Genomic DNA, 16,147 nt, shown 5'->3' with positions numbered 1-16,147 from the left:
CTAGGTGATTTGAGAAGTGGCAATTTGTGGTAAAACTTGATTTATCTATGATTTATCTATGATTTGAGAAGTGGCAACTTGTGGTAAAGACTCCATGAGTAAGTGCCACTCTTTTTCGTAATTTTTTTCACATTAAATAACTCATTTAACTGGTTAATCCCATTTGTTGACTCTCTGTTGACCAGCCACTTGAGGGTAAAACTGAGTATATTGCACTAGCCAGTATTAGCACCCAAGGGGAAAACTGAGCACACAAAAAATGCTAGTATATGACTCGAGGGTATACCTGAGTATATCTAAATTTCCAGGGTTAGACCCGAGGACGCGTGTTGCGGTGCAGAAGTGGAATACGTGCCATTGTTGACGCGTGTCGCGGTGCAGACGTGCAAATAGTGGACGCGTAGGACGCGGGTCGCATTTAGGACGCGTAAGCCCCTCCTTCCCTCCCTCTGCACACAGTCGTCTCATTCTCGCTCACGCACGAAACCACCCCTCTCACGTCCCATCAACTTCTCCAAATCGGAAAAACCCCAACCGCCCTACGCACGCTACCCTGCCGGCGATGGAGAAGAAGAATGCGCCGGCGGCCGTCGCCTCCGAGCCCGTCGCCTCCGCGCCCGTCGCCGCCGAGCCCGTCGCCGCCGAGCGCGTCGCCGCCGAGGGCGGCGCATCCAAGCGCGGCTCCTCCGTGAACTGGGCCTCTCTCTCTCGGCTGATGGACCACTTCACAAGATCGGCGAATGCTTACTGGCGAACGAGGAGTACGCCGACACCTACTCTGCTATGAGGCAAGTCTGTAGAAATTGGCGCTCAGGTTTGCCTGAGCCCGACGTGCACCTGGACGAATGGATCATGCTAGACCACGCCCTTCCACGCGTCGCTGAGTTCACCTTCCTCCAAGTCGGCACATCACGCTCCGTCACCATAGATCTATCGGAAGTTCATACAAGGTTCAAATTCCTCCATATCTACCTTTTTATTTTCAATCTTAAACATCTTAGTGCTGAATGTTATCTTCATCTATATATTTTAGATACTACTTCGTCGGCTTTTGCCGTGGCGTCATCGTGCTTGCCCAGAAGAACCCGCCGCACAAGATACGGCTTCTGAACCCACTCACAAAGGCATCGAACACTATGTTTGAGGCGCAGATGCCATCTGTTTTTCTGGATTCAGTCGCTGTAATCAAATCCCCGACTATGGTCTTCGTTGCCGCACAATTCCCACCGGAAATTGGTTGGGTCGATGAGAGCACTCCAACTAAGGATATATATGAAGATTGGGGAGAAGAAAGATTTTCGATCGAGAACCATTGTCTGCGTTGCATTACCCCATTCAATGGTGAACTGTATGCAGTAGCTGCGGACAATTTTGAGATCGGAAGAATAGTGTGAACCAATGTACAGTTGCAGCAGCGCGCGAGCACTGTCAAGATGGAGACACTAATTTCATTTCCAGAACTTGGACGTCAGAAGTTCTACCTTGTGAAGTCGGATGGCGATCTGCTGCTTGTGTTGTTGGTCAACCGGGCTTTGGCGGGCAAACCATTGGTGTACCGTGTGGACACTCAGAGCCGCTCTCTCCATCCGGTCAGTAACATTGGCAGTAATGCCTTCTTCGTGAATCATATCCGGTCTATCTCCGTCGACACTAGAGTGCACCCGACACTTCGACCTGGCTGCATCTACTACACGGATTTGGGTTATATCAGAGAGTACTCTCATGATACAAAGGCATGGGATGAGTGGCCACTACGTGTGGATAGAATAGGAAACTACGGTATGAAAAATGAATACAGGCCATACCGTCTGGAGGATGTATTGGCCGCACACTGCAGACGGAACGAGTTCAACCAATATTTCCTTGGGGTAATGCACGAATGGAGCGACGAAGAAATATATGAGGAGGAATGAAGAACAAATTCATTCATCCTGGGGTATCCTAATCTTCTTGTTGTCCATACATTGCGTACGTCTTGTATATTTTTTAGCTTAGTTTGTCGTGAACATTAACAACGTTATTGGCTGCTTTTGGCTGTTGTATGCAGTTTATGTATTATACTTAGTTTTCTGATTATGCTGTTGTGAATTTATCATATTCTAGCTTCTAGATTTGCTGCCATATTGGGCAAAAAACGAGGGCCAAAAGGCATAAATAATCCCAGAGATTTGCTACTAGATTTACTGCCATATTGAAGAAAGACAGAAATATAAGCTTCTCTAGATTTGATACTAATTTGGTGAAAAAGACAGAGAGAGAAAGAGGGGAAAAGGTGCTCTTAAAAATGCCAATTTGGACCGAGAGAGACAAAACCCAGCTCCTGCTCACGTGCAACCAAACGCTTCTCGTCCTGTCCCACGCGGTCCCTTTCTACCAGCCCCACGCGACGCGGCCCATGCGGCCCCACAGACGACGCGGCGCAACACGTCAGCACAGAACGTCCAAATAGACGGATTCCTTCCGTCTGAGCTCCTTCTGCGGGTTTCAGACATAGGCTTGGGGAAAACTGAGGAAAAACTAAGGGGCTGGGGAAAACTGAGTACAACTAACGAAGCGGGGGCACGAAAATAGAAATCCCATTTCAAAAACCTTCGACTATATCTAAATCAAATAAATACAGAATAACATAGTCTGAAGCTTCTTAATATTCATCATGCTTCTTCTAGTAATTTATGAAACAATCCTTGGTTGTTCTTAAGCTGACAGTACCACTAACTCATAGATTACAGTTTACTCCTACAAAACAACGAGAATGCTACTTATAATTCACTAAATATCCTCTCATAGAAACGATGTTCAAAAGCTTTTAACATTTACGACTTTTGCTTCTGACTGTTTAATTAAAAGCATCGGGAAATATAAAACAATGCTTCAAAGTGTTTTACAGTCATATTCACCTCTACCCTCAGATATAAAACACACAGGTTCTGAAGCTTCTAAGATGGAATCGTTCAAATTCTATATTTCAGTATATCAATGAAATATCATAGCTTCATAACTTCATAAGTTTAATCAAGCAGCTTCTACTTTTCCAAAATAATGCTTCGTTATTTCAAGGCTGACACTACCACAAAAATCAAATATTTCAGTACAAATATTTTAGCTTTTTGCATGAACATTCAAACTATGCTACTGCTTTTCATCTACATCCCACTGTGCTTCACCAATACATAAATTTCAAAAACCTTCGACTATATCTAAATCAAATAAATACAGAATAACATAGTCTGAAGCTTCTTAATATTCATCATGCTTCTTCTAGTAATTTATGAAACAATCCTTGGTTGTTCTTAAGCTGACAGTACCACTAACTCATAGATTACAGTTTACTCCTACAAAACAAGGAGAATGCTACTTATAATTCACTAAATATCCTCTCATAGGAACGTTTTTCAAAAGCTTTTAACATTTACAACTTTTGCTTCTGACTGTTTAATTAAAAGCATCTGGGAATATAAAACAATGCTTCAAAGTGTTTTACAGTCATATTCACCTCTACCCTCAGATATATGAAGCTTCTAAGATGGAATCGTTCAAATTCTATATTTCAGTATATCAATGAAATATCATAGCTTCATAACTTCATAAGTTTAATCAAGCATCTTCTACTTTTCCAAAAGAATGCTTCGTTATTTCAAGGCTGACAGTACCACAAAATCAAATATTTCATTACATATATCATAAAAGTATCAAAGATACCACTGCATCATAAATTAGCTTCTACCTTCATCAAACATAGCTTCCGTGTTCTAAAGGTTTTAACTAACACACATAATGATTCAGACCATTGATATTATAAGCTTCCATGACTAGAAAATAAAGCTTCTATGACTAGAAAATAAAGCTTCTGTAGAGTATTTTACCCTATACAACACAACTAACCAAATACACAGGCTTCGAACGGACAGGGAGATCAAGCCACAACATGCATAAGACATCAAATGGATCAATCTAACTGTACCTCTCCACCTCCATGGTTGACAATAGGGGGATTCCCGACATCTTGACTACTGACAGTGTTTCCATCTGTTGCAGCTGCACCCAACTTCTCCCTCAGTTGAGGATCGATCACGCATGAAGCACGCCGGAAAAAGGGATTTGTATACGGTGGATACTCGATGTTGTCCGTCAGGTGCGCCATCTTTTCCCGCAAGGACGAGGCTGGAAGCAATTGACGGCAGCCTCTCTTTCTACCAGAAGTGCGCGAACGTATCAGGAGGAGAGCGACATTAACGGCCGCGCCATTTTTGCAGCAATGGAATCACGGCCGAATTAAATAAGGAAGCTACACATCGGTTTCCGAAAAGTGCTATTGACACACGAGCAGCAATGCTCCCGTCCATGTGGAGTTTCCTGCAGCGTCCGTTTAACCTATCTGTCCATCCAGCTGGTTGCATTCTGACTGTACACGAACATTGTGTGTGATGTATATCTCAAGGGAACCACTAGCAGTCGGATCCCGATTGTTGCTTCCTATCGGACCAATTTTTTGCCGTTCGATTTGTTTGATCTAGACCGTTTGTTTGGAAGCTGTAGGCCCACGTATGTAATAAGAAACCGATGGATAGAGATTTCTTGCACCCGAGCATCAGTGATCCTGCCATGTGGTGTTTTGTGAGCCACTCGTTTTGGTATGGAGACCTGTGCCAACGTAAGTTTCATTGAATACATTATGCTGGAAAATGAGAAATACCAAAAGGTTTTGTATGCAGTACAGTGGCTCTGCAGCAGGTAGGTGAGTAACCGCAATGATAACTATGCGTGGCACATGCTCTTCATGTGTCAGGCCACCATTTACTCACTCAATGGTAACCTCGTTCTTGGCAGGTCACAATGAAGTACCTCCCTGTGCAGTGTGCACTACATCTCCACTTTCTATTTACGGAGTACAAATTTCAGTTCACAAACCAAATCATGTAAATCCTATCAAGAAAAAAACAATAATTTTCTTGGCCAGTCAATGAGTATCCCAAATTTAAACAAATTAAATTTGATAGAAATAAAATAAACAGTAGGTTCATGGAAAAATTCCACAAAGAAAATACAAATGGTTCTCTTTAAATTTGCACTGCATAACGTTCTAAAAAGATTGCAGTGTGGATGAGCAATTTTTTTTTGAAATTGTCACCGGGGGGGAGAGAGTCCCCACCTGAATTTCATTGAAAAAAGGACGTTTTAGTCCTGAGAATTACAAGCTGAGAGGTGGTCACGCCAGACCAAGACATGTTGTTGGTGCGTAGGGTTTTTGAACCTATGCAACCAAATAGATAGGTCATCAATTACATTAGAGAGAGCTGAGGAGGGGGAAACTATTACATCTCTGAATATTAGTGAGTTCCTGACGTCCCAGATGCGCCATAGTGTAGAGAGAAAAATGTCTGGCCAGACCGAGGCTGGGAGGTGAGACTGCGACTGTAAATTCCAAGAGTTGGGGTAGCGAAGCAAGAGGTGTTGTAGTTGTGCCCTCTGCCAGATGATTCGTGCGGCAGGACAGTCGAAGAAGAGGTGTTGACGGTCTTCAACTGTGTTGGGACATCTTGGGCATGAAGGAGAGTCGATGATTGTCTTGCGGTGTAGATTTGATCTTGTATTTAGTTTGTCGAGGTGGAAAAGCCATCCGAAGATCTTGACCTTGTTTGGGACCCAGGAAGCCCAGATGCAGGCGGTTATGTCATCAGCTTGGTGATCATGCAACGAATTGTAAGCTGCTTTGGTTGAGAAGGAGGAGCCGTCTAGCATGGAGCGTCGATCATTGTGTTGGGTTAAATGAATACCCTGCAACAAAAGTGAGAGAGTAGCTAGCTCTTCAGCAGCCACATTGGTTAGCCTATTCCTGAGCCCTTAGCCTAGGCCTTGTTCCAAGATTTCACAGACAAAAGCATTGGGGTTTAAGTGGTGGGAGAATATGGTTGGGTATGTGGTGGCTAGGGGTTCGGGAAGTAGCCATCTATCAAGCCAAAAAAGGTGTTTTGTCCACTGTTAACTTGGCATTGTGTGATGGCTCTGAGAGTGTCTAGATTTTTGTGGATGATCCTACCAAAGGAGGAGCTATTAGATCCAAGGGTCAGTGGGTAGGGTGACAATTGTGAAATCCATATTCTCCATGGAGTGTTTTCCTTTTGCAGAGTTCTGAAACAAAACTTCAGAAGTAGACAAACATTTTGCAAATGTTGATTTTTGATGCCTATACCAGCCATTTTTTGGGAAGACAAGCTCTAGACCAAGCAACTAGACATTGAGAACCAGAAACAGAATCCTCCCCTGCCCAGAAGAAAGCTCTTCTTCGTTTGTCAATTTTTTCAATGATGAGGAGAGGGATGAGCAAAGAAGCCATGAAATGGGTTGGTAGACTGTCCAAAACAGCAGACAGCAGTGTTAGTCTTCCTCCTTTGGATAAGAGAGCGGCACACCAGCCTGCTAAGTATTTGTCCACTCTATCAATCAGTGGCTGAAATGCTGAAGGGGGGAGTTTAGAAGGTGATAGAGGCAATCCAAGGTACGTTTGAGGGAAGGAGCTGATTGTAGTGTCAAGGGCATTGGCAATGTGTTGCTCCTCAGATGGCTGGGTGTTTAGAGTGATTAGGGTGGTTTTCTGAAAATTTATGTGAAGGTCAGTTGCTTCTTGGAAAAGCTGTAGGATAGATTTAAGTTTTTGTGCAGCTTGTGTGGAAGCTCTTGCTAGTATGAGTGTGTCATCAGCATATTGGATAGTTGCATGTGGTAGGTCATCTCTGATAGGGTGTACCATGTCATTTTGTGTGAATGCTTGTAGGATGAGCTGTTGGAGGATATCTGAGAAGATAATGAAAAGGTAGGGGGAGATTGGGTCTCCCTGTCTAAGGCCTTTGTTACATTGAATCCAGGGGCCAGGAACTCCATTGAGAAGAATTGCAGATCCGCCTGAGAGCAGGATAGTTTGAATCCAGGAGCAGAATATGGGTGGAAAGCCTCTATGGATTAGAAGAGAGAGTAGAGCAGCCCAGGACACTGAATCGAAGGCTTTTCTGAAATCCAATTTGATGAGCATGGTGGGTGCTTTCCTCTTGTGGCAACAATTGAGGAGGTCGGCTGCATAGTTAAAATTTTCTGCTATGGATCGTCCTCGAACAAAACCAGTTTGATCAACGTGTATAATTGTTGGGATGAGAGGTTGTAGTCGGTTTGTGAGCACTTTGGCTATAGCTTTCATGGGGCAGTTCTGAAGGGATATTGGTCTAAAAGCATCAGGTGTGTTGGCAGCCTCATTTTTTGGTAATAAGACAACAAGGGCTCGGTTTATACTGGACAGGTCAGCAGTCTGGTTGTGGAAATGAGTGAAGAGCTAGAAGACATCCGATTTAATAGATTGCCAGTATTTTTTGTAGAAGCTTGGGCCAAAACCGTCAGGTCCAGGGCTAGCAAAAGAGTTCATCTGGAAAAAGGAGTTTGTGATTTCTTCATGTGAGAAAGGTAGGGCTAGGGAGGAAAGGTTGGAGAGTGGAAGCAACAATCGGGATCCGACTGCTAGTGGTTCCCTTGAGATATACATCACACACAATGTTCGTGTACAGTCAGAATGCAACCAGCTGGATGGACAGATAGGTTAAATGGACGCTGCAGGAAACTCCACATGGACGGGAGCACTGCTGCTCGTGTGTCAATAGCACTTTTCGGGATAGTAGCTGTTACATTTTTAAATTGAGGGTGAAGTAAGGTTTTTTTTAGAAGCACTGTAATAATACGTTAAGGTTCGAGCGAGAAGGCTTCACGGGCTCACGGCCCACTGCGCTAACTCGTTGTTGGAAGAATCGAAGGAGGAACGGCAGCCCGTTGGAGGAGCCGGCTCCTCCTTCGTTCCTCTCCCCCACTCAGCCTCCCTGTACTCCGACCACGCCCGGCGACGGCGAGGCGAGCCCCCTGCCAGCCCCAGACGGTTCCGCTGCTGCCTCCCGCATCCCCCTTCCACCAACTGCGGCCGCCGACAACTTCTCCGCCTCGCCGCTCGATCCTACCTCGGATCATCAGTAGTCGCTGCCACTGAAGAAGCAATTGCGGTCGTTGAGGTTCGCCGTCTTCCATCTCCCCCCACGCACGACGGTGCGGGGCAACCGGAGCCGTCTCTCGGAGTCAACAATGGAGGGTCTGCTCGACAAGCCCCTGAACCCGAACAAGCTCCTCAAGGAGCAGTGAGTCCAAAGTCCAAATCCAGCTCGCGATTGCCGCCACTACCTTACTCCCTCCCGTACACTTGTTCTTCACTAACTTGGTATTCCCCTCCTTCATCACGCAGATTCGTCAGCAACCTGACGGGGTCGTCCCTGCTGGAGATCGCGGCTCTCTCCACTATCGTGCCGGTGGCTCATTTAGTTCCTCTTCCTTAGATTTCCCCAATATGTCTATCGGTATGTATGTATTTGTGCACATGATTGTGATCTGATTTGGGTTTTTTCTGGGGCGCAGGCAGTGGTGGTTTTAAGGAAATGGAGCAGCGGAGGTCAGTTGATTGGAGACTTTATTTTTTCTTTTCTTAACCCTTCCTTACCCTTTAGTGCAAAGTATAGAATCTTAGTGCGCACATTTACAGTATTGATCCGTTGCGAGATCCAACTATCTAGCGGAAATCCTTCCATGCACCAGCATCTACATAGACACGTTTTTACCTGACCATTGCAAGCTAGCATGTCATCTACTTCCTAATTATGCTGGCCAATCTGATGCTAGCTATTCCATGGCACCCTCTTCAGCTCTTCAATGTTTTTCTGTACTCTGATGGAAATTTCAATTTATTCATCATAACACAAACTCCTTTAGTTTTAATGTATGGAGTAGGTCTGGCAGAGCTTGCCACTTACTTACTTTTATCTTCAATTTTTTTAGATAATATTAGGAGGGATTCAGTGAAGAAAAATGATGATGCTCCTCGCGGTCATGAAGATTGGGTGCATTACTTTTCATCGCTGGCTGCAGACTATCTCACGGTTGTATTGCCAATACTTATGATTTTCACGGCAAGTACCCTCTTCACTGCATTTTCATATGCTTACATGATGAAGTTGTTGAACAGCCAAAATCAGTGAAACTGAACTATTCAGTTGTTTTTTACAAATCGGTGGATGAGCTTCAACAATTTTGACTCAAAGTAAAGTCAACCGATGGTTATTCCTTTGGTTTGTTGCAGGTCTTAGCTGAATGGGCCTATATTTGTGCATTTTCTCTTGTAATTGTGATATCTATCTGCACCATCTATAAAAGGTATTTGGTATTAGTAATTATACTCCTGTTTAGTTGGTGATTTCCTTTTGGTGACACATAACCCACACTGACCTGGAGTTATGTAATCTCCAATTTCAGATCCCAGTTTCATCTCAAGGCTCCCCAACATAACCTGCCTTCACTTAGGACAGATATATCTTCTTACCGGGTGTCAGTGGTATGTAAATAAATACTGGTTATAATAAATATTAGAAACGTAGCATATTATTGAGGTATTAAGGGTGAATGCTCTTTGTAGATTCTAATGACATGCTTGTCCATATTGGCGGTGGATTTCAAAATCTTCCCTAGACGGTATGCCAAGGCTGAAACATATGGTAGTGGCATTGTAAGTTGTATCTTCTGGAAATTTTCTTGGTTAATTCTTAGTTTTATAATCATCATCATCAAGTATTGCACGTAGTCATTAATTGGCTGTGCAAAAACTGAAGCAGCTGCAAAATGAGCATTTAGATATTACCTTATTTTTATTGCTAATGATTTATGGCTTCACTCAATTGCTTAAATGAGTCCACAGTCAGTCACGGAGATATAGTCCGTTGACAGTGCCTTTCCCCTGTATGTTTAGGTCCTGCAGCACTGTTCATCATCGCTTATTTTTGTTCTTCTGGAATTAAATCAAGCCTCTTGATTACATATATTGCTTTTTTTTTTCATTAACCAAGGTTTTATTTATTACTTATTAATGATAGGTTGTCAATCCGTATTCCCTTCGTGTAATTTCGAATGTGTCTGCCATTTATTCTGACTAACCATCTGCATTATTTTTGAAAGCTGCGCCTCTTCTCAATTTAATGATTAATATGTTGACTCATGGTCTAACAGATGGATCTTGGAGTAGGTTCTTTTGTAGTGGCTAATGCACTGGTATCTAGAGAAGCACGGAACATAACCGCGACGTAAGTCCTTAAATGATATCATTTGACTTACCAAAAAACTATTTATGACTCAGTAAATAGATCTTTGGACTCAACATGACGCACCACACATCTGATTCTTCTGCCATTCTAGTATCAAATACTTGCTTTATATTGCCTCCAGTTTCCAGTCTTTTGGTTTCCATGATAGTAAGTCACATGAATACTGAAGCTAAAGGGCAAACCCAGTGCGAGAAAGTAGATTCCGTGTTCTGCAGAAGTGAATCGTATACTTTTATGCTAAACATTATTCATAGGGTTAGATAATATCGTCCTGTACAGGCTTTATGACAAAACTAATATTATCACCACGTAAGTTGTGCACTATAGATAACGTTTCTTTATTTTGACTGTCCACTGGATAGAGGGGCTTGCAGGAACCTAGAAGCTCTGGTTAAACTTGACTACTTTAGAGTTATTTATTTCCCTAAATAGTGTCATTTACACCTTTGCCATTAGTCCAAAGCCTGGCTCAGCTTTCCTATCACTTCTTTCCATATCAGCACTGTGGATTATCGGTAACATCGAAAAAGTAGTCGCAAAAGCTGAATTAGGCTTCGGATGAATGGTAAATGTGTAAGTCTCCCATTTTAGTATGGCGTGCTGAGTTTTTTCTTATTCAAACTGAGATAAAGCATTTCAATTCTGCATGCAAAATCTGTTTTCTCGGTTCATTGATAACTGAAGAAAATCAATAACATTCAAGATAAGACGACTATGTCATCTCTCCTGCTGTTATGTGGCTGCTAGGGTTCGGGAGGGAGAGAGAGGGCTGCGAGGGCGCGAGAGGGCCGGCCGGGGGCCTTGCCCACGGCCGATGGCAAGAGGGAAGGGATTTCCTTCTTAATTCTTGCTTCATTAGATTGATACATCTCCTCTCCATATATAGAGAGGTTTACTTGACTCCCAAGCAAGGCTTACTTGACCCCTAAGCAAGGCCCATGACGTACTCTAACACCTGCCCCTTTGTTAAGCGCATCTTGTTAGGTTGTCCTTTCTCCAAATAGAATTCAAACTTAGTATAATTTATCATATAGGTGAAACTTACTTATTAACGTTCTAACAAAATATCCCGTGTTTGTCAAATATTATCACCTGGAAGTACACAATTATGACAGACCCTGCTGTTTGATTTTTTACTTTTGTTTGGAAGATTGTTCTAGTTTCTGATTCTCAGATCTAGTAATAGACACTATTCTACCACAGAAGTATTCTTTATCTTACGGTAGACCTGTTTCTTAGGAGATGGAAGGCATCCCTGAGGTCCATAAGTCCTCTAGTATTTCTTGGCTTTGCTCGTCTTATCTCCACATCAGGCGTTGATTATCAGGTACTTTTCTTCTCTTACCTGAATTACGCATTGGTCCTAATTTCATCTACAGTGCAATGAAACATTGTTACATGATGCCATTTATGTGACGTTCTTGACTTTTTGTTGTCTTTTCCAGTCCCTGTCAATTATAGTATCCGAATTTCCTTGTTTTCAGATAGACAGTGTTAGAGTACGCCCATTAGTCTTAGGGTTAATTAGAGATAAGGGTCGCTTGCTTAGGGGTCAAGTAAACCTCTCTATATAAGGAGAGGAGACGTATCAATTTAATCAAGCAAAAATTAAGAAGGAAATCCCTTCCCTCTTGCCACCGGCCGTGGGCAAGGCCCCCGGCCAGCCCTCTCGCGCCATCCCTCTAGCAGCACCATAACAGACAGATACAGCAATTACCTATAGCATGTTTAGCCCTGTGTAATCATGGAAGTGGGGTGATTTGATTTCAATCTGTAGGCATAATCCAAATTTCATAATGGGAGTGGAGTGATTAGGTTTCAGTTTGCAGCGCTTAATGCAAAGTTATTTAGCAGCTTTTCCATATTACACTGCTGTCTTCCTGAAGATGCATCTTCTTTGTTACCTTGTAGGTTCATGTAGGAGAATACGGTGTCCACTGGAACTTCTTTTTTACCCTAGCAGCAATTTCCATCCTTACATCCATTATCAGGATTCATCCTAAATATTGTGGGGTTGTTGGTCTGCTTGTTCTTGCAGGTAGTAACAGTTCTAGTTTGATAGTTTGGTTGCAAGGGCTTAAAAGTGTTATGATTCTCCTTTTCAAAAGTTAATTGCTTTAGTTATTCTTACAGGATACCAAGTATGGCTAAGTTTTGGGTTGAATGAATACCTCATTTCCAATGAGAGAAGTGGTGATATCATCAGCCAGAATAAGGAAGGCGTGTATAGCATATTTGGTAAAAATATTTTTATGTGATGATTTCTTTGTTAATTGTTTGCTAAAGGTTGTGAGAAATATAGATCCTTCCAAGCTTGTTTTTTGTTTGTTGGACAATAGACCATTGCCGATACAGGTGATATGCTGGGTTACCAGCTCATGATTACAGCCAAACTAATCACGCCATGAGTGAGAAGCCACAAACAATGGACGCTGTGTAAATGACATTACAGTCAACTTAGAACCAGGATAAAAAGATCCATACATAACACTGCCGCTAAGTACCAAAACATACATCTATATCGATCAGCCCACACCTGTACTTCTTGCAATATCCAGATGTTGTGCTTGAAGATTCTGCAGAATGGTAGTGCACAGCACTATCCAGTTCTTCTCTGTTGTCCCACATTGCCAATTGCTTCCAGTGCTGAACACAGGGTATAAATTTGAAGTATACATGGGCAAGAGACCAGCTTAGCTTGTTTTTTGAGATCTAATCCCTGTGGCTAAGCCACAAAGCCCAACAAACACCATAAATTGCTATTAATTTTATCTGACCGCCTCAATGGGAAAAAAAATCAAAAATCAAAATTGCTTGAATTTTTGCTCTTGTCTCCAAGCTTGTTGGCACGCACATGCAGGCACTTGTCTATGTTTTGCATACATGTCCTACTTGCACATCTTTATTCAAGTAGACTTAACAGGCTTCTGCCCATCGCCATTTTCTGGGGCTCTCCCATCACTATCCTTGTCCTGTGCTTTTCTTCACCGGTTCCCAAGCACTCTTCTGGCGACAACAGAAGTTAGGGGTTCTTGGGTTACGGATTGCTCCACCTTTCCCACCATCCTGGTTGTAGAGGGCGATCCAGGCACTGGCTGGTCTGGCATGAGGATTGGAGAGTTTTTAGGTTCAGTGGGGTTGAAGCAGAAGAGAGAGCTTAGGGTGAGTGGTGTGGCAAGGCACCACAGGGGGGTGGTGGTGGAGGTCATGACGAATCGGTGGGTGCAGAGTACAGCGTGGAAACGTGCTGGAGAAGAAGCACCTGGGTGCATGATATCACTAAAGTATGCCAGTTGGGCAATCAGTCTATCCTTTTTTATTGCTTTTCTGATTCTTAGTATGCTGATAACCTGAGCTATTGAGTAATTTTTTGTATCTGAATTCTCAATATCACAGATTTGCATGCACCTCATTATACAATCTAATCAGATTCCTCCTTTGACAGGATACTGGGGTATGTACCTTATTGGTGTTTCTCTAGGTTACTATGTATTCTTTGACACTAGTCCAAAATTAAAGAGTAGGAGTACTCAAGTGGTAAAAGTCTGGGTTCTTGCGGCATCTTTTTGGTAGGAAACGACAGTTACAGAAGCATCTATGATTAAAGAGTTCTAATGTCTCCTGTTTGTTAACATTTTCTCTCATGGCATGTTCATAGGATTTTGACGATCATTCTTGACGGCTATGTTGAAAGAATATCTCGACGAATGGTAGGGCACTAATTAGCTAGGCGCTTGGCTTTATCTTATACTCTGGCATAAAAAAACGCAAATTCATCTTCGAAGAAGATTATGGTAGTTACGCAATGTAGTAGCAGATGTATGTTATATGGAACACATTAGTGTGCTTGTAATATCTTAATGGACGTGCTATGCTGGTTAAGGAACACGTTAAATGATTAAATGGAGTAGTATGGCATAAAACATCAATAACATTTAGGTTCAGAGTAGGTAAATCTGAAGTAAGAACATTTGTTGCGTGTTGAGATGTAAACATTCCAGTCATGCAATCAGATTCTTCCAACATGAACGAAATTTAAACAATTATCTTCCAAGAATTATCTTCATATAATGTGTGCAAACAGAGCTTAGCTTCACTGATATGTATGCTTCTTGAGAAGTTTAGGGTTTTCTTTGTGATCTTGTGCTGCAACAGGTACTTCCGTGTCCTAAGTTCACAAATGAAGCACGCTCATTGTATGCATGATTTGATTCATTAGATACCGATAACTTGTTGTATGCTGCTTCTGAAATCTGTACTTAATGCAGTTTTTACACTCTAAACTGACAAAGCCAAGAACTTAATTTCCCTCTTTTACTTTCAAGAGTAACACTGATTTGACCATTTCATTTTTCAGTGCAATTTCGCTTATGTTATGCTTGTGTTTGGCCAGAATTTTCAGGTATTGCTATTCCCTTTCTCTACATTATGAACTTATTCCCCTAAAAAAACATTATGAACTTATAATGTGCATTCATTGTCAGATTAGAATATCCAAAGTAGTCAAATTAGCTCTTCTATACCATTCGGTTGATACTCTTTATATGTGCATCAGTGATTAATAGATCGGTCATATCATGAGTCAAGAACACAAGAATAATTTGTAATTTAAATAATATACTATCTTCAAATCATTTATTAATGGCCCCCCAAAAGGGCAAGGATAGTTTTTGTTATCTTCCCAGATGAGGATGACATAATTTTTTTAACTTAGAATAACGTCCACAACGGGGTTAAAAATTCAGTTTTACCCTTTAGATTTGACAGCTACTTTTAATAATTTGATGATGATTGGAATCTGATATCAGAATCAGGGGAATTTGCAATATACACAATTTCACAACTCATATGCCCGTTATATGATTACACTCGGACTAATTGATATGTTTCCTAAGGTGTTAAGGACAATGGCTAACCTCTATGATTGTAGTGTTACTAGGTATACGTTGTTTTATATAGCTGGTTCAGGTTCCACATTAATGATGAATACTACTAATGATCAGGTTATATCAATTCTCACACTAGCGGGATATACCTCATATGACAAGAACTTGATTCTTGAAGACGCGTTTAATCAAAATATGCTTGGTTCATTCCTTCTGGTAAGATCATCTCTTTGTTTTTCTTATTAGTAATGCCATAATGGAAATGTCCGACTAGCGGAGCTAAAATATGTATCTCTAGGGGAAATATAATTTACTTAAACAGTCAGTACAAAGGAACTGACATCTACATCTCTTACAGGCAAATATCCTTACTGGTCTAGTAAATCTATCAGTTGACACACTTGCTGCCTCTTCCCTCACTGCCTTCATTATATTGTCAGTATATACCTCTATGCTTTGCATGATTGTTGGTCTTGCTCAGTTTTGTGGTGTTAGGATGAAATTTTGGTGAATTGTGGATATACTTGGTACTTTGTATTGTATTGATTAGTTTTTCAGCAAGGTAGCTTACTTTTGGCATAAAGCCAAGTTGCTAACCTAATTAGTTTTTCCTGTGTGCTGTAGACTTATGTGTCTATATTCTGATTCCAATTTCTAACATTTTGACTACATGAAAGCACTTCCCAAGAGCTGTGCTCAAGTTTCCTTGCATTCCATGTGAAACCTATACGTGGTCAATATCTGTAAGATCATAACTACATCCATGCAGGCCGTCTATATATAGATGAGGTGGCCTCTGCCGTTCACGTGTGAGTCTACTGAGATCCAATCTAATGAAGGGAAAGAGCACCATCCCTAGTTCTGCATCTCATTGTGTCAATTTACTTTGTGTATGTGTGTTTGTGTTTGACCTACTACTTGGTCGTTGCATCATTTTTCACAAAATTGTGAGCTTCACCATGCAGTTCGAGCCAGAGTAGCCTAACCTTCTGTCGTTGCCCGTCAGTCAAATAGTAGATTAAATCAAGTGCTTAGATTGCTTTCCTCATATCGAATTGAGCTTTCTACATTAGATGTGCACTCAGCACT

General features: G+C 41.9%; 1 protein-coding gene across 1 annotated transcript; it reads left to right on the top strand.

The window, feature by feature from the left end:
• Window positions 1-7,796: 7,796 nt before the first annotated feature.
• On the top strand, window positions 7,797-15,763 carry LOC127332297 (uncharacterized protein At4g17910). The gene is made up of 16 exons (XM_051358564.2): window positions 7,797-8,165; window positions 8,270-8,333; window positions 8,440-8,473; window positions 8,857-8,987; window positions 9,158-9,231; window positions 9,331-9,409; window positions 9,491-9,580; window positions 10,078-10,151; window positions 11,412-11,499; window positions 12,084-12,210; window positions 12,306-12,410; window positions 13,618-13,741; window positions 13,831-13,882; window positions 14,530-14,574; window positions 15,176-15,274; window positions 15,417-15,763. The coding sequence occupies exons 1-16, from the start codon at window positions 8,113-8,115 to the stop codon at window positions 15,567-15,569; spliced, it is 1,392 nt and encodes a 463-aa protein (XP_051214524.1). The 5' UTR covers window positions 7,797-8,112; the 3' UTR covers window positions 15,570-15,763.
• Window positions 15,764-16,147: the final 384 nt, after the last annotated feature.

Source organism: Lolium perenne, chromosome 4, assembly GCF_019359855.2.
Source record: "Lolium perenne isolate Kyuss_39 chromosome 4, Kyuss_2.0, whole genome shotgun sequence".
Lineage (NCBI taxonomy): Eukaryota > Viridiplantae > Streptophyta > Magnoliopsida > Poales > Poaceae > Lolium > Lolium perenne.
The sequence above is the reverse complement of the archived record's forward strand: the minus strand, read 5'-3'. Positions and strand labels throughout refer to the sequence as shown.